This window comes from Festucalex cinctus, chromosome 2 (genome assembly GCF_051991245.1).
Source record: "Festucalex cinctus isolate MCC-2025b chromosome 2, RoL_Fcin_1.0, whole genome shotgun sequence".
NCBI lineage: Eukaryota > Metazoa > Chordata > Actinopteri > Syngnathiformes > Syngnathidae > Festucalex > Festucalex cinctus.
Genome location: NC_135412.1, coordinates 1,000,521 through 1,025,301, shown reverse-complemented (window position 1 = coordinate 1,025,301; position 24,781 = coordinate 1,000,521). Strand labels below are relative to the sequence as shown.

At 37.6% G+C, this 24,781-nt stretch overlaps 1 protein-coding gene across 4 annotated transcripts in view; it reads right to left on the bottom strand.

Moving 5' to 3' along the window:
- Nucleotides 1-24,781, bottom strand: part of flna (filamin A, alpha (actin binding protein 280)) — a 67,807-nt gene that overhangs the window by 42,620 nt on the left and 406 nt on the right. For all 4 annotated transcript variants that reach the window (XM_077511942.1, XM_077511944.1, XM_077511943.1 and 1 more), the window contains exons 2-3: nucleotides 15,676-16,137; nucleotides 656-907 (exon numbers count right to left, since the gene is read on the bottom strand). In XM_077511942.1, the coding sequence (XP_077368068.1) occupies nucleotides 656-907; nucleotides 15,676-16,045 (622 nt within the window). In that variant the 5' untranslated portion in view covers nucleotides 16,046-16,137. The remainder of the gene's footprint in view (nucleotides 1-655; nucleotides 908-15,675; nucleotides 16,138-24,781) is intronic.

Sequence of the window (24,781 nt, the reverse complement as noted above, 5' to 3'; positions counted from 1 at the left end):
GCCACTAGAGGGTGCTAGAACTGCACAAATGGAAATCAACCTGATTTGTTATTGTATTTTTTAACAGATGTTGTCCTTTTAAATATTGTGAACATGACGACGACGATATTGTGGCAGTTTTAATATCACGATATCGCGCTTATCGTGACATCTCTATTGTTGTATGGAGTCAATGGATTCTAATTAGGCCAATAAAACGACACCGGCACCCGAACTAAACTGACCAGAGGTAACCACAGTAATCGGGTTCATCCTCTACAGATGCCCACGCGTCTATTTTTCAGTTTACATTTAACTGCACCCCCCTCCCCCAGCATGTTCAACATAGCCGTGCAGTTATTTGCAAGTCTTCCTGCAGGGGAACAAAAAGCTTATCTTGCCACTTGAGTGTGGTGGTATGCCAAACATTCCAAAAATCCATACTTCTTTTCCCTCGTTTCAGCTCGATAATTATCCTCTTATTCAGCTCCCACCCACTCTTCTGATGTAATAGGATCATCTTTGGTTAGCCGACCTGAAACCATCTTTTTTTTTTTTTTTTTTTTGCCTGATGTGTCAAATGTCAAATGCTAAGTTCATACATGCAACCTCACGACGTGGCCCTTCTGCCCCTTCCTTTTGCTCATAAAGCAAAACGCATCCTTTGGGCAGTCACCTGGAGCGCAGCTGTCGACCAGCGCCCCCAGAGCCCGGCCCGTCTGCCAGTCCCGGTTGAAGTTGGTGATGGGAAGCTCGGGGAGTTTGTTCTGAATCCATCCCAGCAACCTCTGCTTCGGGGTCTTTTGTCTGCCATCATCCGCCTCCTCCTCTTCATCCCACATGGGCATGGAGATGGAGTAGTGCAGGATCAAGGTCCAGATCAGACCCAGGATGAGCTTCAGATTCCCATCAACGATGGCTTTGGAGTCTGGAGGCGACAAACAAAACAAAACCAAAACATATTCATTTAACTCAGGATGGTTGACTAGTAACGATCAAACATTCGTAGTGACAATTACACATACAAATCATTGTGATTTTTGGTGGGGCTTGTTTAAAACATACAGTGATAATGGCATAAGCCAGGGGTGTTCAAACTTTTGCATTTGAGGGCCACATAATGTTATGAACAGAAATTATGTTCAGTCCTAAAAATTGTACAAATAATTTGCGCTTTTGCATATTTAGAAAAATGCTACAATACAAACTAATTTATTTCTAATATGGCAGTAGGGTTATTAGTTTTAAAAATTTTCATTTTAGTTTTTATTTTGTTTAGTTTTTTTATTTAGTTTTAGTTTTCAGGGTGGTTTTATTAGTTTGTTTTTTTAATAAAAGCTTAGTTTTAGTTTAGTTTCAGTATTATTATTATTTTTTTAAACGTGTAATACTTGTGTGCAATATTTAAAGAAAAAAAAAACATGGGCTCAACGTCATTATTCCGGTTTATATAAAAATAAATGTACTAAAAAAAACAAACAAAAAAAAACATTTAATCCCCAAAGCATGCATTACATTAATTACCAAAGACTAAAATGGAAGACATTTTTCCTATAATTAGTTTTATTTTAGTTAGTTCTGTAAATAAAATGTAGTTTCAGTTTGTTTTCTTTTTTTTAAAAAGCATCTTTGTTTTTGATTTTTTGTTAAAATTGTTTTGAATTTGTTTTTTCACTAGTTTTAGTTAACTAAAATAAACTTTAATAGCACCTGTTTTGACACCTTCCCTTCTTACTTTGACCATCTCCAAACATTTTTGGTTTTTATTTTATTTGAACTGAGTCAAATGCCATTTTTAGCATAGGTCACGGGCCACTTAAAAAAAAAAAAAAAAAAAAAAAAAGGACGGTGGGCCAAAAATGGCCCCTGGGCTGTAGTTTGGACACCCCTGGCATAAGCCATTTAACTAGAGCTGGCCGTTCCCAACGTTTTCCAGTTATGGCTGTATTACAGAACAAAAATCTGTCACAAATGAACAGCATGACAAAAACGCATGAAAGACCATAAATGGAAAGAATACAGTATATTTGCGCTTGAAAACGCATTCTGTTTTGCCGACTTCCAAAGCTTCTAACAAGGGCATATCAGCACACCGTTTCTCTAAACATTTGACACACTTCTATTTGTTCAAACAAGTCAAACGAGGGGAGAAAATGAAGAGCTCGCCCGGGCAAAAATTGATACGTCATATGTACTCGCAAACAAGCTTGTAACACAGTCAGAAACAAGCATGTACACGTTGCGCAAAATGGGCTTAAATCGAGAGGGTGATCTCAAACTTGAGGACAAGCCTTGAGGAAAAAGGTGGGGCTGTGCATGTGTGCGCGGACACGCACACACACTGTGATGCTAATCATACATACGTAAGCAGCATTGTGTTCTTTTGATTAACACTGTAGACATGCCGAGCCCAAGTGACAGAATCTTTTCGTCTATTAAAAATGGCACGGCAAGGTGTGATGCATGGTCACAAGTCGTCATGTGCACCCGTGGAAAAAATACACACCTCAATGATTTGGAGCAGGTCAGATAGAAGAAAAAAAAAAAAAAAAAAAAAAAAAAAAAGGGGGGCCTGCTTGAGTAACCCCTCCCCCCATGGGAACTGAATTTGTGGATCACCATAGCAACCCAGAGTCAACTCACTCTGCAGTAGTACAAAAAAAAAAGAAAAAAAAAAAAAAGAAAAAAAGGTGATGACACAGAAGCCAAGGAGCAAAAAGTGATAGAATAGAAAAAGAAACTTACTTAAAACTCATCTGAGATGTCTTGCGTATTAAAGTACGCTACACGTCAGAACAAGCAGTAAGAATGCCAAAGAGCCAAAAGAAGGGCGTGTCCAACCTTCACAACCTACCACCTTAGATTTACCAGATAAATGTAACAATACCAGAACCACAAGCGCGCCACACATGATTTTTGTGACACAAATCAATGAATATTCAAAAGTAAAGGACATGAATTACTGAAACGATGCCCCGTGGTCTGATGAGAGCAAGATTTGGTTCACAAGTGTCAAGCTTCACTTTTGTGTAAAAAAAAAAAAAAAAAAAAAAAAAAAAAAAAAAAAAAAAAAAAAAAAAAAAAAAAATCTGGTGCTGTCACCTGTCAACACCCTAACCCCTAGACCAACAAACGTGTTAAATACGATACAAATTCAATTACTGGTAAGTGCTAACAGATATGACAAGGATTAGCGTCCTTATGTTATTAACTGTGGCACGCAATGCATTCTGGGAACAATCTATATGCTAAACAGGTGTTCCATTTGCATTTGTATTATTTTTCTGGAACAATACGATTACAATTGAGCTCCGTAATTTAGGGCTGGCACACAAACAGCGAAAATCTGCTTAGAATTGACGGCAATCGTTTTAAAGTGATATACCGTTATTTTACCGACGCGGCCCACTTGGTAATATATTTCCATGCGGGGCTGACATGAGTTTGACACGCCTGCTTTAAACAGTTATATCTGACAACTTTAAATTGTTAAGTGTCAGTTCAGACACAGAAATCAAGACTATTCATATATTTCTGGGTTTCCCTCAGTACTTTGACATGCCTGGTGGATCGCCAGGCTTTTGACCACTTGCGTCCGATATATACACACACACCGGTAAATAATTGTATAAGTCAGTCATCGTGGTGTCCACGGCAGTGAAAAAGCTGCACTTCTGTAAGTAGAGTATTGATAAAGACTAAAGGAAGACTGTCAGAATGATCTGAAGCCATGCTAATTGCTAATGCTAAGCTATCAAAATGTAGTCGCAAAACACCAGTGCACTTGTTGAATACCCAGTAACTTAAGCAATTTGGGAGAAAATATAGACTTAACACAGCCTGCCTTATGGAGGAGAACCAAAGAAATTAAGTTGGAATGTCACCCCACCCCATATATCAGCTGTAGTGCATCGGTAGTGTGTTGGCTTGAGGGGGGTGAGGTTGTCTAAAAGTATACAAGTTGTAAATCAAATACAGCATTTAAAACAAACAAAAAAAAAAACTAGAACCATTGTTTAGTCAAACATTGGACACATTTGCATTGGTTCAGCTTTCAACATTGGGGAAGTTCGCTTTATTTCAGTGGAAATCGTGGATACAGGAAGGAAAAAAAAGGTTCAAGATATATCGCACAAACAACCGAAAACATTGTTGGTGCATTAATTATCCAATCCAATCTATCAGCAACGTTAATCATTTTGAATTTTGATGCTTTAGATGTGATTATTGCAACCGAATAGACTCACATTCTTCATTCCTGTGAAAGCAAATGATACTTATTATCATTTCACAAGCAGTCAACAGGTAATATTAGTAACCATTTATTATTCTCCTGCTTTAATCTGCCTCGTCCTTTGAATTGATACATGCCTTTCTCTCCACTAAACTTTGCTAGGAATGTGCCAGCATTCCCGTCAGACCACACCAGTTCAGACGGAGCCCATATACGGACACAGACTGCTAACATAATCCCCCGTCTGCTGAGTCATACACCCCCCCGGTGCATGTGTGTATCAGTGAAGGACTGCCCTGCCCCAATAACAAAGAAAAAAAAAAAAAAAAAAAAAAAAAAAAAAAAAAAAAACCTCCCATGACTCAACTCGATGGTGTATTTGTGCAGCCATCAGCCCCCATTCGAGCGTCACAGTCGTGACATCATCGCAACCTCCGACTTGACCGATCCCCGCTCTCAACATTGCAAAGATCAAGAGCAGAAGAGAACGAACGGCGAGAGCGTCAACAGATCTGGACGTTCTGAAAACATTCACAATGTACATGCAGCATTTGGGAAGACGCATCCGTGTCCATTACTCATACAAATCCAGGCAGACATTTTGCAGTTTCCATGCAAGCAAAGTACATTTTTCCAATGGAACAAAACAACTTAGTCCTCCACCAAAGCCCAACAATAACCCTCGATAAGTTGTAAATTCAGCCATCCTTTTCTTAGCAGCACGTCCGGAAACAGCTGAGTATGTGGAAAATGCTTGTAAAAATTGTTCTGCTGTGCTGAGAAGTAAATAAAAAATAAAAAAACAAGCTTTGTTTTAAACTCCAGTCTTGCAGTTGGCAAATATTTGCCGTTTCAAGTTGAGAAATGCCACAAAACGAAGACAAACAGGTTTGCTGTGTTGTTCATTTTTTGGGGGGGCACTGACCACTGATAAACCATGAACTTTGACCTTAACTTGCTTCATGTTTTGGAGGTACAGCCACTAACTCGTCAAATACGGCCTCATCTTCGGAGGATAACACCAAGTCATAAGTGCCATCTATCTCGCTGAACCTCAACGACGCGTTCACCATTTTACTTCTTACTCGGGATGTGAATTGTACCTGACGATTCGATTCGTTTCACGATTCATAGGTCACGATTTGATTCGATTAATCTTGATAAGAATTTATAAGTCGATTGTTGCGATTTTTTTTTTTTAATTCAAATTTAGAAAATAATCAATAAACTTGTACAGTGTAAGATCTGAATGAATATGCATTTATTTATCTGAAACTTCAGTATGATACAGGTTATAATCTGTTTCATGTTTGAACAGCATTGAAATGAATTATTAAGGTTTAATGTTCCATTAATGTAACATTATTTCATGCTTAAGATGTGAACCCTAAGACGTTTTGGTGAATATTTTTCTATCAAAAATGGATGTTTAAAAATCGATTCGGCCGCCTATTGAATCAATTCAAGAATTGCGAGATGTAATATCTTGATATATTGCCGAATTGATTTTTTTTTAACACCCCTACTTCTTACTATTGCTATATTTACTTCATTCTTACCATTGCTAATGAAAGTAAAAGCAGGAAAAGGTGGCCTCTGATTGGCTGTTATCCCAAACATTTCATGAAGGCGTTTGGTGGAACAAATATGCACAAAACTCACAGTAATCAACCTATAATTTATCATTCATGATCACTAATCATAAACTAAAGTTGCCAATATGCATCATTTCTTCATTTTTATTGATAAAGCTCAAGTGGCGAAATCCAAAGATCACCAAAAAGAGCATAAAATAATTTGACAACGGAACAAATCTGCCCAACATAGTGTTTAACCTGCCTGTTGGATTTTGCACTATATTTAATAATGTAATCATGTAAAAGCTCTCATTCAAACTGAATGGTAAAATAATAAATGATAATAAATAATAAACTGATGACAGCATCAGGAGCAACTGGGGGTTCAGTATCTCGCTCAATGACACTTGGACACGGTCACAATGGCGAGGGATCGGACCCACACCCACGCGGTTGGGAGACAACCACTCTACCACTGAGCCACGCCGCCCCACATTCACTCGTTTTCTGCAGCCTCACTGTTTGACCCGTTTTCTCGGCTCCTTCCCTTCCTCCTCCACTTGCCTCCCTCCCTTTAACAAGCCACAATGGATCTACTACACTTCCTCATTTTCCTTTCTGCCATTTCCACTCACTCACTCACCCACCCTGCCTGCCTGCCTGCCTCGGCTCTCCCTCGCTTCACTCCCTGCGACTGGAAAAAAAGTTCCCCTTGGTTTTTTAGCCTTAAAAGGGCAGAAGCAACTGGATCTTGGCGGCCCTCCCACTCCACGGGCTCTGGTTACAGAGGATGGAGGAGGGGTTTGGGAAGAAGATTGGGGGAAGTGAGACGGGGAGGGTGGAAGACCCAAAGAAGAAAAAAGGTACAGAAAGTGCTGTGTGGGATCTTTCTCGTTTGCTCAATCAAGTAGCGATAGGCTTCGCTTAAGCGAGTACACAATATGGCGAAAATGTAAGTTGAGGGGAGAGATTTCGTCCAAGATGCGGCAGCAAGAGTAGACAAGCTAAAGGGTGATGAGGCAGCAGCACATCAAATGATGAACGAGCGGCTTTAATAAATACCATGTGGCTTCAATCAGGTGGCGTTTCAATGGAAGCATCTGGTAACACTGAGCAAGCACACAAGTTTGCATTTGTAAGTCATTGATGAGCTCGAGAAGCAGAGAACATTTCCAGCGTTGCCCCCCCCCCTGCTTCCATCTATTATATGCATACGATTCCATTACATAACACGCCACTTCTTTGTGAATCCCAAACTGTGGCTTCATGCCGCTTGCTCAGTTTGAACAAGACGAATGTTTCCCACTCCGATGTAATGTAATGTCATGTCATGTAATAGGCTCAACGCCACTGAACGGAAGGAGAATGCACATTGCGCTTATGTTCACAACACCCGCCTCGACCAGTCCCCCTCCTTGGCGTGGCAGACAGGAAGCTATGCCAATGATAAGGAGCTGGCAGGAAGTGATCATTTGGACGAGAATAGCAAAACTCGCAAATGCATTCCTGTCTGGTTTTATGACTATCCATCCATCACCTTTCTATACTCATGAGGTCCATGCTTGAGCTCAAGTCTATCTTAGCCGTCTGGGCAAAAGGCTATGAACAATTTAGATTCTTCAATTTGACACAATGGCCAGAGTGAAGATTCAGACCAATGAACTTCAAAAATTGGTGAGCCAAACATATATGCAAAGCAGGCCATCGTACTTCTATGCAACAATATACACTAAAAAGTAGGGGTGTGAATTGCCAAGTACCTGACGATTCGAATCACGATTCGATTCCGATTAATCCCGATACGAATTTATAAGTCGATTGTTACGATATTTTTTACTCAAATTTATAAAATTCCATTCAGTTAACTTATACAGTACACTGTAAGATTTGTATGAAAATGTATTATCTTATAACTGTGAGCCAAACAACAACAAACGGGTTTAACAACATTTTTCATGTTTGAACAGCATTTAAATAAAATATTAAGGCTAAAGGTTCCCTTAATATAACATTCTTCCATGCTTAAGGTGTGAAAGTTAGACATTTTGTTGAATATTTTTCCATCAAAAATGGTTAAAAAAAAAAAAAAACGATTTAATCGATTCGAGAATTGCGTGCTGTAGTATCGCGATATATTGCCGAATCGATTTTTTTTTTTTTTTTTTTTTAACACCCCTACTAAAAAGTAAATGAAACTTCGGAAGAAGGTATCAAACAATTATCTTAAAAAGGAACCCCGACTGTAATGACAAGTTTGTCCAATATGATTTATTTGCTTGTTACCAACATAACTTATGAGCCTCATTTTACAAAAATAATAAAAGTTTAACACATTTTGTAGAAGCTTTATTTGTACATACGCCGCCGCCATTGTTGCTTATGTCGCAACATATTCGGCACGCAGTGATGTAGATTGGCCACTCGTTCTCTTGTCCAGCAAAGCGAAACCGAAATAACGAAAGAGAGGCAAGCCTCATGGCGGATCGGGAGAGTCGCCATTCGCCCACAACGTGCTCCGGAGAGCTCGACCGATTCACCGAATAGTGATGGATGCCCACCTCGAATGATGGAAACATTGACGGACAGTCAGACACTCATTTTTAGGGATGCACGATAATGCTATTTTCAACCGATACACCTATAATTTAGAGGTGCCGATGTCGATAACCAAGCAGATGTTTAACTTGAATACAAATATAATTTCAAGTCCTACTATAAGTCTAACAAATACATTGAAACATTGTATAAACTTCGCACAATGTTTCAATGTATGTAAAACATCTTGACGTTGAATTTTAGTGATCTGAGCCACAACCACAACTGATGGACCAACGTGGCACGTCTAACTATTGCTGGAATTCTTTATGAAATAAAATTGCCGATAATTAAACAGATTTCTCCATTATCTGGTTTATCCGTTTGACGTCAAATTGGTCGATAATTGCCGACAATTATCGGCCGCCGATATTGTGCATCCCTACTCATTTTGATGTGCAATCGCCGATGACGGATGTTCAAAATTCATTAACGCGTTCGGCTCTGCTATTCGCGTTTCATCTTTTTGATTTACAAAACCAGCCACAACCAAATTCACATTTTTAATCTGCTACCATCAAAACATTCTACAGTCATTACATTACAATTTTTAATTTTGTTCAAAACATTTTTTATTTTTTTTATTAGTAATCTTTATCTGCATGCGGCTTTAACTTGGACGGCTAACACTCGAATTTCCCCATCCAAGGATCAATAAAGTATTACCTTATTTACTTTACAATCTTTAAAACCAATGCAAGATGTTCAATTATATTAAAGAGTAAAATATCTATTTTTAATGACCACATCCTACCCGTCCACCTACCACAGGACATTTGAAACGTCTTTTAGTGTCCGGATGCAAAACGCTACGTTTCCTTGGTTCCATTTCATTATTATGAAATAGCCGAGCTGTTGCCACACGCGCATGTGTCTCAACTCGCCTTCTCAGCCCGCGGCACCAACACAACACAACTACCAGTTAGAAAGACACAACACAGTTGCGTTTACGTGACATCCAACATGCATGCGCAATCACATCAAATTATTACTTAACGCAACAAGGTTTTTTTGTTTTGTTTTTTTAATAGAAATAGAACATTTTTTTCCAAATACAAATTAAAATATACAGTTGAAAAGAAACTTCGAAAATATGGAAATAAAGCACATTATGATTACAGTTACAAGATACAGAGAATTTGCAAAGATGACAGTTTTCAGGCAGGATGACGGCAAGGGTGAATGACTAAAGCTTACTCAAACATGCGTGTGACGAGTTGGAGTCGGAATATGTACACAAGATATCTCAAGCAGGTGATAGCTAGCGAGTTGGGGCTTCAGTGTAGTACTTGCTAACAACCAAAAAAAGTGAAGCTCTTGATTTTAACGGCTCAAACTTCACAAATGGGTCATTCACGGCACATGTAACAAGATGACGATCCGATGGTTAGCGCGTCAAACTGACAGAGGAAGTCCAATGTGTTAATGCAAATTACATAGTGAGTGCCATTTCATTTTCTCACGCTCGTATGTTCACTTTTGTTTTGAAGTTACAGATGCCTCAGTGGCAAAAACGTCCACAGGAAGTCCTTACTCGACACGCGTAAAATAAACATTGTGGCTCACATCGACCTGTTAAAGATGCCATTTTCATTCAACATTTTTGCAAAGGAAAAAAAAAATAAAAAATAAAAAAAAGTTTAGTACTGTCACTAGCAAATATTTTTAGAATCACTTAATCGATTATTCAATCAATTGGATTCATTTCAATTTTGTATTAAAGTGAATTACAGAAGCACTCCCCCCATTACTCTTTATTAACCAATGATTGCAGTTTATTTCGCACATCATATTCGTATAGTGATTATAGAAAGAGGAATGATGTTGTACTATGTTACCAGTAGGGTCATTGTTTTCCAAAAAACAAAACAAACGTACAAAAAAAGAAAAACCGACGTTTGCCATTTTTTTAAAATTAAACAGAAGATAATCTTTCATGAAGGATAACAGAAATCCGTGAACAATTACTGTGGCTAGCTTAAAATCTGAGGATTTGGACAATTTTAAATTAAAAATTGCTCCAAACGATTACTCAGTTGTTAAAATATTTTGCAATCAATTTGATAACAGATTGTTGATTAATTTTAACAGCTCTTTAATAAATCTCATTCACTGCCAGTCATTATAGAAAATTTTTACATTTCCAATACTCACGTGATATTACATTCAATAATTATATATAAACCGAATCTACCAAATAACAGAATAGACTCCCTACTTTTTGTCCCGTCCCGTTCTTTTATAATTGACAGCAGAAAAATGTAGGTTTGCCAAAATACAGCCATTTCTCCCATGGACTCTGAAACTGTGTTTATTTCCTATAAAATGGGGCAATGATGTCATCTACTGGTGGTTGGGCATCAGTAAAGTTGTTTCCAAGTTTGATATTTACAGTGGAGCATGCTCAGATTCGCCCCCATTTAGCACCGCTCTAAAAAATACAATTGACAAGTATACTTGTCAAAGGCAGTGAATGAGTTAAAAAAAAAAAAAAAAAAAAAAAAAAGTTGCTATAGTATTGTTTTGATGAAGTTACACTAAACAGGGTTCAACATTAAACCTTTTTGGGTGGTGGCCCTGTGGGCACTTTTTCACTGGTTAATCTCAGAGTCCTGAAGCAAAAAGTTCCAACCCCCCCCCATTAAACAATAAAAATACAAGACCAGTGTTAATTTTGATAAAAAAAATAATAATAATAATAATAATTTAGTTTTAGTTAAAGTCTCTTGACTAAAATTAAAGTTGTAGTCATAATTTAGTCAAAGTCCAATTTTAATTAAGGGCAATTTTAGTCGACCCCAATTGACAATTTAGTTAATATTTTTCATCAGTCATCTTTTTTTTTTTCCTCAAATCTGTTTGTTTCAGTTTAGTTTAACACGCAAGACACACTTAACACAACAGCATCTTTATTAAACTTTGTTTCAATTAATCATTGAACTGACAATACGTCATCTTAAAATTAATTTTCACCCAAGTTTAAAAAAAAGTGCATAATTGCCTGAGATGAATCTTCTAGCTGAGCTGCACAATGAATGTAAAAATGTTTGAACATTAAATCAAGTGCAGTGAACAGTTTGAGTGGTTCTTTTCTCCCATCAGTGTTTCATTCCTGCTTCTGATTGGATTTTGTGAATTTGTCACTGTGTTTTCGTTTTAGTCATTGATTAAATCACTAAACAATGTTTATGTTATGTTTACATGTTCAATGAAATTGTCAATCTTAGTTATTGTCATTGCCCAAATGAACGGCTTCTATTTCAGTTTGTTTCATTTTTGTCTGGGGGGTAAAAAAAAATAAATAAAATAAATAAATAAAAAATTCGTCAACAAAATGACCATGTCACATGTACGCCACATTTTACACAGTATATCACATGACCTCATCATATACAAAATTAGTATTAAGGCTGCACAATATATCGAAAAAATATCGATATCGCGATATTGGCCCTTGCAATATGCATATCGCAAAGGCACGCAATAAGTTTTATATGGAATTTTATGCTTTTTATATGACCAGTCAGACGCTAACTAAAATGTGCATCGCCATTCAATAGTTGAAAATTATCAAGACATAATGACAAACTAAGATTACATGAAGGTTGCTTATTTTGCCCCATGAAAAATGTTTTTCTTTCATTAGGTAATAAAAATGTAATTTCCTTATGTAAATGTTAAATATCGCAATAATATTGATATCGCATATTTTTCCAATATCGTGCAGCCCTAATTAGTGTATGTGTGTATATATATATATATATATATATATATATATATATATATATATATATATATATATATATATATTAGGGGTGTGAATTGCCTAGTACCTGACGATTCGATTCGTATCACGATTCACAGGTCACGATTCGATTCGATACCGATTAATCCCGATACGAATGGTCACGATTCGATACCGATTAATCCCGATATGAATTTATAAGTCGATTGTTGCGATTTTTTTTCATTCATATTTAGAAAATACTAATCAGTAAGCTTGTAGAGTGTAAGATTTATATGAAAATGTATTATTTATTTATCTGAAATTTCAGTCTTATAGAGGTTGTAATCCGTTTCATGTTTGAACAGCATTAAAATAAAAATATTAAGGCTTAATGTGCCGTTCATATAACATTCTTCCATGCTCAAGGTGTGAATCCTTAAAAAAAAAAAAAAAAAAAAAAAAAAAAAAATTTTTTTTTTTTTTAAAAATAAAAAATCGATTCTGCCGATTATTGAATCGATTCGAGAATCGCGCGATGTAGTATCGCGATATATCGCCGAATCGATTTTTTTTTAACACCCCTAATATATATATATATATATATATATATATATATATATATATATATATATATATATATCTCACACATACATACATACATATATCAATATCACAAGTTGTGCGTCGAATATCATCACCGAAAATATGCAGTTTGAAAATAACGGTTCCACATGGTGGTTTGGAATAAGAGATTCATCCGTAGCATGTTACATGATAAACACTTTTTGAGACCGCAAGCAAAAGCTATAAAAGACGCACCATGAGTAAAACGAGGACAGTGGTGAAGAAAGAAAGACCTCAAGCATTATGCTGTGTTCCGATAGCAGTTTGTGCTAAACTGTGGTGCAAGGGTGTGGCCATTTTCTTGCAATGAGAGGAGGAAGTAAAAAAAAAATAGCAAAGCGGGCTTGATGCTCTCTCATCTTCCGATTAGAAGAGTCAAAATAGGAGAAGCTGGATAAGCGCGAGTCAGCTGGCATCACGCCCCGAAAGACCGACCAATGACCCGTTTGGTCACAGCATAGTGAGGGGGGGGATATATAATGAAATAACGGGTGAGGGATATTTGAGGCGCAATTTAAAATGATTGTGAATGGCGAACATGCTGGCATAATGGGCAAGTCGTCCAAAGTTGAGAGCTCAAGAGCGTGCAGTCTCACCTGCTGCTTGTTAGGAACAGTTTGGGAGCACATGGAAACTACTAAGTGTGCAAGACATTTCCCCCCAGAGATGTCACTCGTGTCTGCACGGCTACTCGGGCAGTGAAGGGCCCAACCGTTTTGTTGCTTCTCGTAACAGATGTTCTGTGGACATCTGTCTCGGAGAAAGACATGAATAAGCTACAGAATTTGACCTTAGGAACGCTACCAAGTAAAAACACACGGAGCAGGTTACGTTTTTACCCGATCCCGCTTGTATCTCATAAGCACACCTCAAATGCAAACACCGAATGGATGTGTCATGTGCCAGAGATGAAACCATTAACGTATTAGCATTAGCATGAGCCAAGGATATAGCGATGACTCTTTGTCAACTTGTTAAAAATTCAATTCCACAAGAATGACATGAGATTTTTGCTTGTAGTTGAAAATCAATTTATAGTGACCACTACCGCCACCTGCAGAAACGGAGTGGGACTGCTTCAAGAGAAATGTAGGTCAAAAATTTTACCAGGCTGTAAACTAAAAACTCAAAAATGTCCCAGAGGTGTGAACGTGAGTGGTTGTCTGTCTACAATGCGTCTAGCAATTGACTCGCGACCATTCCGGGATGTAGCCCACCTTTCGCCAAAGTGGTCTGGAATGCTCACCTGTTATCCTAAATCACTAATTTCTCAATTGCGGTCCTCAGGCCCCCCCCTAGCCAGCCTGTTTTTCATGTCTCCCAATTCCCAATGCAGCTGATTTCAATGACAGCTAATAAGCCAGCTCTGGAGAAGCCATAACGATCCTCACCTGTGTTGCAATTATACCTGAGACCTTTGATTAGGGACTTTTAAACAGCTTTAATTAAGTGTTTTTTTTTTTTAATTATTTTAAACTTCCTTATGTTAAATGTTTTAAAGTTTGTTGAATAATGTTTTAAGATTGTTATTATGTTCTTTTTAGTAAATTTTGTAACCCATTTATTTTTCTTCCTCTGAATGTTTACTGTTTCTTGATGCTAATGTGTCGTCTTTCCTTGTGTAAAGCACATTGAGTTGCCATGTGTATGAAATGTGCTATACAAATAAACTTGCCTTGCCTAAATGAACACGTAATTCAGAAAACTTGACAAGTTCTAATGCAGTGAAACGACCCACTAAAGCTTTATCTACCTACTTTTTTTTTTTCATTATTTGATCTTTGATTAAAATACCATTGTGGTATCATTCCAGCATGGCACCATTAGATTATTATTATTTTTTTTTATTAAATTTTAGGGATGTGTACGTGTAAGAAAGTTAGACAAAGCATGAATTTTCTAGCGGGAGACAGTTATAGCATTCGGCGAACACACCCGCACCATCTGTGAGTTCTTTTTTTTTTTATTAAATGCTTTTGAAGCCTCATTTTAGAGATAGCAGTACCATAGCTGCCTTGTAGTTTCTTGTGCCAGCTCACACAGTATCGTTTTAGCTGCAAAGCTACGTAGGAGGAATCAATTTCCGGTATTATATCGGCCATTCCTGGTGGTCTAAACACAAAGTGCTCTTGTTGCTTCATTCACTCTAGTGCCACCAATGCTTGAGTCGTTTACACAAAGATGTTGTTACAAAGCCATTTCACAATGACTTCCATCATGATTTCAAGTCCGCTCTTTCGACGCTCGACCGTCAATTCAATACATCCAAGCAAAGTCCATTTGATCCAGTCTGATGTCACCAAGCAGGAACAAAGTTCTCACACCAAGGAACCCCGTGGCCTGCATGTCCAAGCGTATTCTTCCCAGATCAGCAGGAGCCCAGCAGCTTCCCCCCCCCCCCCCCCCCCCCCTGACTACATCCTGACCTACAAAGTTCGGACTCAAAGTAGGCAAGCAGGCAGAAAGACAAGGGGGCCCTCTTCCCAAATCCTTCCAAATGAAGTGGAGAAAAGGAGGGGACAAAGCAATGGGCCCATGTCGACACACGCATGGGGAACCGCCTGCCTTTTCACTCCACACTGACAAATGTTACACTTTGTTACAACCCTACATAACCTCCTTGATGACACTTGTACTGAATTTGTGTAGTTCCGCTACCCAGTTGCTCATTAAGTTGAACTAAACAAGTCATCTTTTATCGAGAATTCAGCGTAATTGGGACACAACGTAATCAGTGCACCTGGTCCATAGTGATTAGTGACGCATGAGAATGGGAACAAACAGAACATTATGTCGGAAAATCAAAGCTTTTCTTGTGGGCAACAGGGTACAATCGATCGATACGTTTCAGATTAGCATATTTTAGCTCAGCAAAGTTGAAAGAAACAAATTCAAATCAATCAATCAATCATTGACGATTCAATCATTTGACGACTCACCGATGGACACCAGCTTGATGCTTTCCTTGTCCAGGAACTCCAGAGCCACGGACACGTTCTCCAGCTGCATCTGGCGGAAGGTGGGCCTCTGGTTGTACTTTCGGAACATCTTCTTCTGGGACAGCACCTCCAGCAGCCCGATGAGCCGCAGCCCGTCGCTGAGGTCCGTCTGCAAGTTGCCGATTCGCTTGTTGACGCATTTCAGGTGCTCGTTACACCAGCGGGTGAACGTGTTCTGCTGGATCTTCTTCCAAGGCGCGTCCTCGGCCAGGTCTTTCTCCGTGGCGGGCATTTCTGCGTCCTTGTCGGCGGAGAGAGCGTTGGGAGCGGGCGCGGCGCTCTGGTGGAGCCGGGGGTGGGAAGCACTCATTTTTATAGCGTCGGTTGCTGTCTTTCGGTTCGCTGCCTTGATTCTGGGTGGAGTCTGTTCAACTTTTCCTTCTCTCTGTCACTCGGTATCGTCTGTTTGACAGAAACAAATCAGGGAGGAAAAAGTTGGAAACACGACTTGTCATGACACGCAAAAATACAAGAATTTGTTCGAGATGTAAATAAATGATTATGTGTTATTTGGAGGGGCGAAAGTGCAGTGGCGAAAACCAAGTTGCCTCTGGCCACCATTACGGACTTTTTTTTTCTTTTTTTTCTTCTTTTTTTTAACCCATTGAAATTCTTCCTCCGCCTCTTACACACAGTCAGCGAGGATAAGGGATGAGGACAAACCGTATAAAAATAATAATAATAATAATTTAAAAAGTATGGACGATATTATGATGTTACACACTGCGAAATATATATTTCCGTTACGTCAATGCTTAGCTCCTCCTAAAAAAAAATACACTTTTTTTTTTTTTAAAGTAGAAACTGTCAAACTTTGTCACTGCTTGTCTAACAATTATATTTGAGAAATAAGCAAAGTCAAACTTGTAAAATTAGATTTTTATTCCTTTTATTATTATTATTATTATTATTATTATTATTAGTTGTTTTTTTTAAGCAATATTCCCAATCCTTATACTTTTTTTTTTTTATACTTTTGACCAACACTTGTAGTTATGAATATACAGTACCACTCCAAGGCAGTGCAGTGCTCAGTGCATCTGCCACACAGTTTTAAGGTTGGTGGTTCAAACCTTCCCTGTGGAGTTTGCATGTTCTCTGTGTGTGGGTTTTCATTATGTACAGTACTTCTTTATTGCAAAAACATGCATGTTGGGTTGACTGAACACTTTATTGCCACTAAAGTGTAAATGTGAGTGTGAATGGTTGTTTTGTCTATGTCAGTGATGGCCAAGTTCGGCCCTCCTCCTGCACAGCTGAATCTAATGATCATCTCATCAGCAAGCTTCGCAGACGATCATGATCGTGAATCAGGTGTGTTAGTGGAGAGAAACATTGAAAAACAGGCTGGTCCTGCGATTGCGCGGCAACCAAGCAGTCTATGGTGTACCCTGTCTCTTGCCCAAAGTCAAGCTGGTGTAGGTTAAGAACAAGTACACGCTGAACAGGTTGCCAGCCAATCCCAGGGCACACACACACAGACAAACAATCATTCGCAATCACAATCACACCTAAAGCGACAATTGAGAGAATCCAATGAACCTACCATGCATGTTTTTCATAACATGGGAGGACCAGAGTACCCGGAGAAAACCCACTCGGGCTCAGAGAGAACACCAGATTAGATCTCACAACCTCTGCACTGGGAGGCAGATGTGCGAACTAAATATGTTATGAATAATTAATGTTATTCATCTATGTGAAGTTGGAAAATCGCAGTCTTTCCTCACAATTATCAACTATTATCAACAAGGTGGGAAATTGAAATATACATATGCAACACTTTATTTTTACAAATATCTGTTTATATTTTCAAAAGATGACTTCTACAAATCCCAACGTCCCATCATAACAGGCCTGCAGTGGTCATTGGGGGTGAACTGCTGCTCAATGTCGCAGGTTGTTTTTTGTTTTTCACGTTATAATTTTCAGCATTTAATATTCAGCATTTCTGGTGCAAGGCCAGAACTGGCAATGGGGATGACGTCGTTGTCTGTTGTGTGCAGTCTTGTGTAGATGTTATGGATGAATTCAACTGTTGGCTTTTCTGTCCTGATGTGAACAAAAGCATCACCAGCACCAAGTAGGTTGATGCGTTACATTTTCACATCAACTGTCTCTTTTGCATGTTAACACTGATTATAGCGACAAATGTGTTCATGTTGTTCATGCATCTTACCATGTGACCATAAACTACTTTCCATGTTGGCATTGGCAATTAATAAGACGCCTGACTTAGCTCTCTTTGAGGTTGAGTCAGAACCCAGAAAGTGAATGACTGCTCTTATTAACTCATTCACTCCCAGCCATTTTCATGTTCTATTGCTATCAAAACATGGAACCTACCAAAAGAAAAATGTGTCTCTTCTTTCATCAGGGAGAAAAAAAAAAAAAAAAAAGTACGGTATATTTTTCATCTGTTTTTATGTTTTGTAGCAATTAGCATTAGAATTAACTAAGTTTCATCATTATTCACAAACCTGTTGAAAATACTGGGAAAAAGAGCTTGTTTCAGCATGGACCTGGTTGATCTCTTGTACTTTGCTGCCACCTGCTGGTCTTTTTTTTTTTTTTTTTTTTTGTAATAAGTACCATCGCTTTAAGCGACCGCTTCAGGTCAGAAACTGCATCAAAGCCTTCATACAAAAACTCTTGCATACAAAAACCTTAAAAAAAAACGTATAAATACGTTTTTGAGAGTGAATGAGTTAATGTTAATTTGATACAAAAACATCATGGCCTACAGCAGGTTTTCCCAAACTTTGGGTCGAGATTCAAAATGGGTCATGATATTTATCATACTATTGGCAAAAGAAGGCTTTTCCATCCATATTTGTGTTAATACTATATATGCTAGGGGTGTGAATTGCCTAGTACCTGACGATTCGATTCGTATCACGATTCACAGGTCACGATTCGATTCGATACCGATTAATCCCGATACGAATGGTCACGATTCGATACCGATTAATCCCCATACGAATTTATAAGTCGATTGTTGCGATTTTTTTCCATTCAAATTTAGAAAATACTATCAGTAAATTTGTACATGTACACTGTAAGATTTGTATGAATATATTTATCTAAAACTTGAGGCTTATAACCGTGAGCCACTGTACACAAACAGTTTGCAATCTGTTTCACATTTGAACAGCATTAAAATAAAAATATTAAGGCTTAATGTGCCGTTCATATAACATTCTTCCATGCTCAAGGTGTGAATCCTAAAAAAAAAAAAGAAAAAAAAAAAAAAAAAAAAAAAAAAAAAAAAAAAAGAAAATCGATTCTGCCCATTATTGAATCGATTCGAGAATCGCGCGATGTAGTATCGCGATATATCGCCGAATCGATTTTTTTTAACACCCCTAATATATGCATGTTAGTAGTCAATATTAACTTATTAAGCAATTTATAAACTGTTTTATATTAGCACAGATTTTGCATTAAAAATAAGTTTTCACAGAAACAAGACTAAAAAAATATATACTGTATATATTCCTTGTGCCATCTAGTGGAAGCATATTTAATTGTTCTGCCCGTCACTATAGTAACAGACAGATTTATTTATTTATGTATTTATTTATTTATTCATTTATTTATGTATTGCAAATAATTCCTTTTAGGACCAATTAAGTGAAACAATAACATTTCCACAGCCACATCTCATTATAATGTTGATGCCACAACTGCCATGAATTAACAGCATCAGTGATTGCCCAAATATTTTTCCATGTTTATGATATTGTTTAATATGTAGAAGCTCTTTTACAAAAAAAAAAAAAAAAAAAAAGTATTTCTCATACTACAATTTTTATATGGTGTGCAAAAGACGTTTTTAATTGTTAATTAATAATAATAATAATAATAATAATAATAATAAAAACATGAACAGATATAGCCTGATCAAAGTTGTAGCATAAAGAGAATATCAATGCGTATGATTAGCATTAAAAGAGTACATGTGTAATATCTCAAAAACTAGAACCGATTCACAAAATCGAATGTCATTTTTGGATTCAGCAACATCCAAAATACCCTAAAACTGTTTCTTGGCACCAAAATGTGTGTTAAGTCGTTGACCAGTGTTATTGTTGTCTGGTCATTTTCAAATGTAGTATTTTACAATATATACGATTGAAAATTGGCAGTGTTATTTGTCGATTATGATCAATCAATCAATCAACTTTGTTTATATAGCACCTTTCAAACAGTCAAAATGCAACTCAAAAGTGCTGGACATCTATTATACAATTAAAAAAAAGAAGAAGAAAAAACCAACCACCCCCCCACATCCCCATGATCGTACCCACAGACACACCCAAAACCCAAGGCGGGGCACAGAAGTACCCTGTAAGGAAAGGCACCCAGGAGGAGTTCATCCACGGTGAGATGGATGAAGACCAGCCATCCCTCTCACTGTGGAGGCTCCCCCATGAGAAAACACTGGAGCTAAAAATTTAATAACTACCAAATAAAAACATGTAAACACTAAAAGAAAACAGTTAAACACGATAGAAAAAATAAATGAATAAAAACAAAGCTACAAAACAAAATAGATTAAAATAGTTAAATAAATAAAAGGGGATAAAAAGAAAAAAATAAATCAAATATCAAATTATAGTTATTTACATGAACGTATTGTGATGTCAGTAAAAGTTTGCGCCATGTTTTTTTTTTTTTTTTTTGAGAAACTCTGAATTACGTGCGCCTTTAAAAGTGGGCGCAAGCATTGAAAGACGCTTCCAAGCTCTGACAGTTATTGATTGCATGTTTGATTATATAACTCTTACTGTTAACTCATTCAAACCAAAAAACGTATAAATACGTTTTTTAAATATTTTGTCCTTCCCTATCAAAAACGTTTTTATTTATTTTTATTATTATTTTTAATGCTAGAGCATACAGAAGGCTTGAGACAGCTTTTGACCTGAAAAGGTCACTTAAAGCAATGGTTGTTATTACAAAAAAAGACAGCAGCTGGCAGCAGAGTATAAGAGATCAGCCAGTGTCATGTTGCAACAAGCTTTTTTTGCCAGTGTTTTCAACAGGTTTTTGAATAATGATGAAACTTAGCTATATTCTAATGCTAATTGCTACAAAACGGAAACGGATACAAATACCTTTTTTTTTTTTTTTTGGTTTACTGATGAACGAAGAGACTTTCTTTTTGGTTCCATGTTTTTATAGCAATAGAACACAATATTCTGCGGGCCTTGCAAAAATCAGTCAAAATCCAGTTGCTTCGGCGAGAGTAGCTGGGAGTGAATGAGTTAAAGGGCTCAGGCTCCCAAACTTTCAGAACGCGTCACAAGCGCCACAAGTTTAAAGTCTTTGGATTCCTCGCAAAGAAACAATTCGGCAGCGGTGGCCATTAAAGACAGGAAGAGATGCGACTGCAGCTTCTTTGCCTAAATAAGGAGCTCGATGCCAGCAGACTCGATGTGGCCTGCAGCCATTTAAGAATGCTTTGCCTTTGTCTCTCTTTGTGCGCGTGGGTGTGTGGTTGTGTGTGTCTGGTCAATGGAGAATTTGAGGAATGCCCCCCCGCCCCCCCACTCTATAACAACCCAATAGAAGCCCTCTAGAGCCTAATATAACCCCAATATGACTCTCACACTCTCTCTTGTAACTGAGTGCCTCAACTTAACATTTATTTTAATTGACCAAAATTTTCATTGGCTTACACAAACAATCGACTTCTGCAATTAATATCAACAGGTCATAATGAACTAGAACATCATCTCTGCCTGTCTCCTTGGGAAGAAATAGGTGAAATTGTTTACTTGGTCGTGAGCTGTTCCGATGGTATTTAATAAACAACAGCACTGTGCAGTGTGCACAAACACGCCTGCGACCCTGATGGCTGAACAGATGTTCCGGGTACTTTTCACATGTTCTTTGTCTCCCTCTAGTGACTAATTGTGGCACTGCACTCATTGTCTGTCATGTTACATGTCCAACTGTTTTGAACTTATAACCGAAAATAAATGATGGCTACAGGGATACTCGCATCCGTCATAATCTTAAGATTAACTCATTCACTCGCCGCCATTTTCACATTTCGCAATCCCGTTCGCTCCCGGCTGTTTTACTGGATTTGGACTGATTTTGCAAGGCCCACAGAATATTGTGTTCGATTGCTATAAAAACATGGAACCTATCAAAAGAAAGATTAAAGTCTCTTCTTTCATCAGGGAAAAAAAAAGTATGTTTCTATCTGTTTCCGTTTTGCAGCAATTAACATTAGAAGAGACCTAACTTTCATCAGTTTTCACAAATTTATTTAAAATTGTAAGTAATTGAGCTTTTTTTCTACATGGCCCTGGTTGATCTCCTTTGCTCTGCTGCCACCTGCTGGCCGTTTGTGTAATAACTACCATTTCTGCAACCGTTCTTTGCAGTTGAGAGGCTGCATCAAAGCCTTCTGTATGCTCTAGCATTAAAAACAAAACAAAAAAAAAACGTATAAATACCTCTTTGGGACACTTAGAACATTAAAAAAAAACGTATTTATACGTTATTGGGAGCAAATGAGCTAAACACCTTCAATGGAAGGGAATTGTCTTTTCCAATGTCATTTATCCTCTCGGTATAATGAATGCATCACAAAGCTAGACAGTCTGGATCAAGACAAACTACCCAATAGTATGAATCAACAATTTGTGAAAGAAAACATAATAATATCACATCATAATAAAGCAGTAAATGTGTTCTGGTGGGGTACTCGCCAGCTGATTCTGTGGTCTATCCTCGTAAAAAGGTTTGTAAAGATGTGAGTCGCTTGCTTGGAACAGGTTTGTTCGTAATGGCACTAGTTGTTGGACATCAAGGCAATTATTACGTAAGAGGCTTTGAAAAAAAAAAAAGTACGATCTTTGTCTTTGTCTCATGTGACAAGTTCAAGATTTTAAATGCAGAATTTGAAGGGATTTTTAAAAAAAAATCGTTTTCTGAAGGTTAAAAGTGGTCAGGTGACGCGTGCGTCGATGTGATGAATGAATGAAACTCGCCATTGGGTGAAATCTAATAATAATAAATAATACGCGCCTCGCATCGGTCCTAACTTGCTTCGTCTCCGTTGCGATGCGGTCGGGTGCCAGCTGGACATGCCAACGGCTGTCGTCACAGCCGACCACACCCAGTCAGCCACACAGCCGAGCAGGAGAAACAAAACTAACAAACCCGAAACTAACCAAATGTCAAATACGTTTGCCAAATCGTCATTTCAGATCGACATGCTCTCCTTGGAATTTGATCAAAGCGACAACTGTTTATGAAATGTGACAACAACAGTGGCATCGTTAGACCTCTTATTTTGCACTGTACGAATGATTTGCTCCTGTAATGTATCATTATCGTGTTTATTTAGACAACCATTAGCAGCCACACTTGGCAACGACTCTTGCTGGTGGTGCATAACATTAACAAATAAATCAAATTCGACATTGCAGTGTAATTTCCTGAAAGGATCATCTTCTCAATTCAATTTAATAAATAATAAAAAAAATATATATATACAGTATGCGGCATTAACTTGAAATCGGATGTACTGTATATACAAACTAGACTAAAATACCGATTAACAGAGTAAAAAAAAAGATGCAAACTTGGACCAAAATTCCTAACTGATATATTGATTCCTCTTTTGCATATTGTCACCCTCTTAAAAAATAAAATACGTTTTGTTTTTTTTTGTTTTTTTGCCTAAAACCATCTCCTCAACGCAAAATGTTACATTTATTTTTATTTTTTTGGTGTTTCCTGAAAATCTGGGGGGGAAAAGAAAAAAAAAAAAAAAAGACTTTGGCGATTATTTTAACTCATTCACTGCCTTTGACGAGTATACTTGTCAATTGTATTTTTTTAGAGCGGTGCCAAATGGGGGCGAATCTGATTATGATCCACTGTAAAAATCAAACTTGGAAACAACTTGACTGATGCCCAACCACCGGTCGATGACATCATTGGCCCATTTTATACAAAATAATCACAGTTTCAGAGTCCATGGGAGAAATGGCTGTATTTTGGCAAACTTACATTTTTTTCTACTGTCAATCATAAAAGAACGGGAAAAAAAGTAGGGAGTCTATTCTGTTATTTGGTAGATTCGGTTTATATATAATTATTATAATTATAATTATTGAATGTAATATCACATGAGTATTGAAAATTGTAAAATTTTCTAAAATGACTGGCAGTGAATGAGTTTTAATTGAACACCATTACATCCAAGTATGTTGTGCTTTTTAGGCATATTGCTCACTTCATTACTGTTCCAAAAGCTCCCACCGCACTTTTTCCAACTTTTTAGGCCAGACACCAGTCACTCTTTCTGCATTTGCTCATCAGCAAACTGCCACTCAAAGTGTTGTGCCACCTCCATGTCACCTATCGGGACTCCATAGGAACCCCCGAATAACTAATCCTGAGATTAGTTCGGGACACGAGCAATTGAAGCAGCATCGAAGTGTGTGCGGGGAACACAAAGACACAAGCTGCAATATGTCAAGCAGTTAATCACAATTTGTTTTGAGATTATACCCAATAAAACGTGTAGAATGAGTTGGGTAAACTTGCAAAATGCAATTTGTGGAACAGCTTAAGACAGATGTGTCCAAATTATGGCCCGCAATCCATTTTTCAGTGTCCTGTGGCATATACTAAAAATGCCATTTGACATGGCCCGCAAAACTTGTTTAAAAAAAAAAAGAAAAAAAAGTGAGGTGACAGAGAAGATGGCTACTTAGTTTTTTTTCTTTCAATTTAATTTCCCCACCCCAAATCACTAACTTTTCAGTCATCAATTAACTTAATTAAACACGTGAAGTGTTCTCGTGTCAGGTGTATGTAGCCTACATTTGTTATAATTCATAATGCAACGTGAAATAAACCGACAGCTTCCACAACCAATCTCGGATTTAAAAAAAATAAATAAATAAATCAAACGGTCCCTGGATTACCTTATTTGGTGAGACGCCATAAATGAACAACAGAGGGTCAGAGAGGCGAGATATATTTTTTGCGTGATCATGCAGTGATCAAGCCG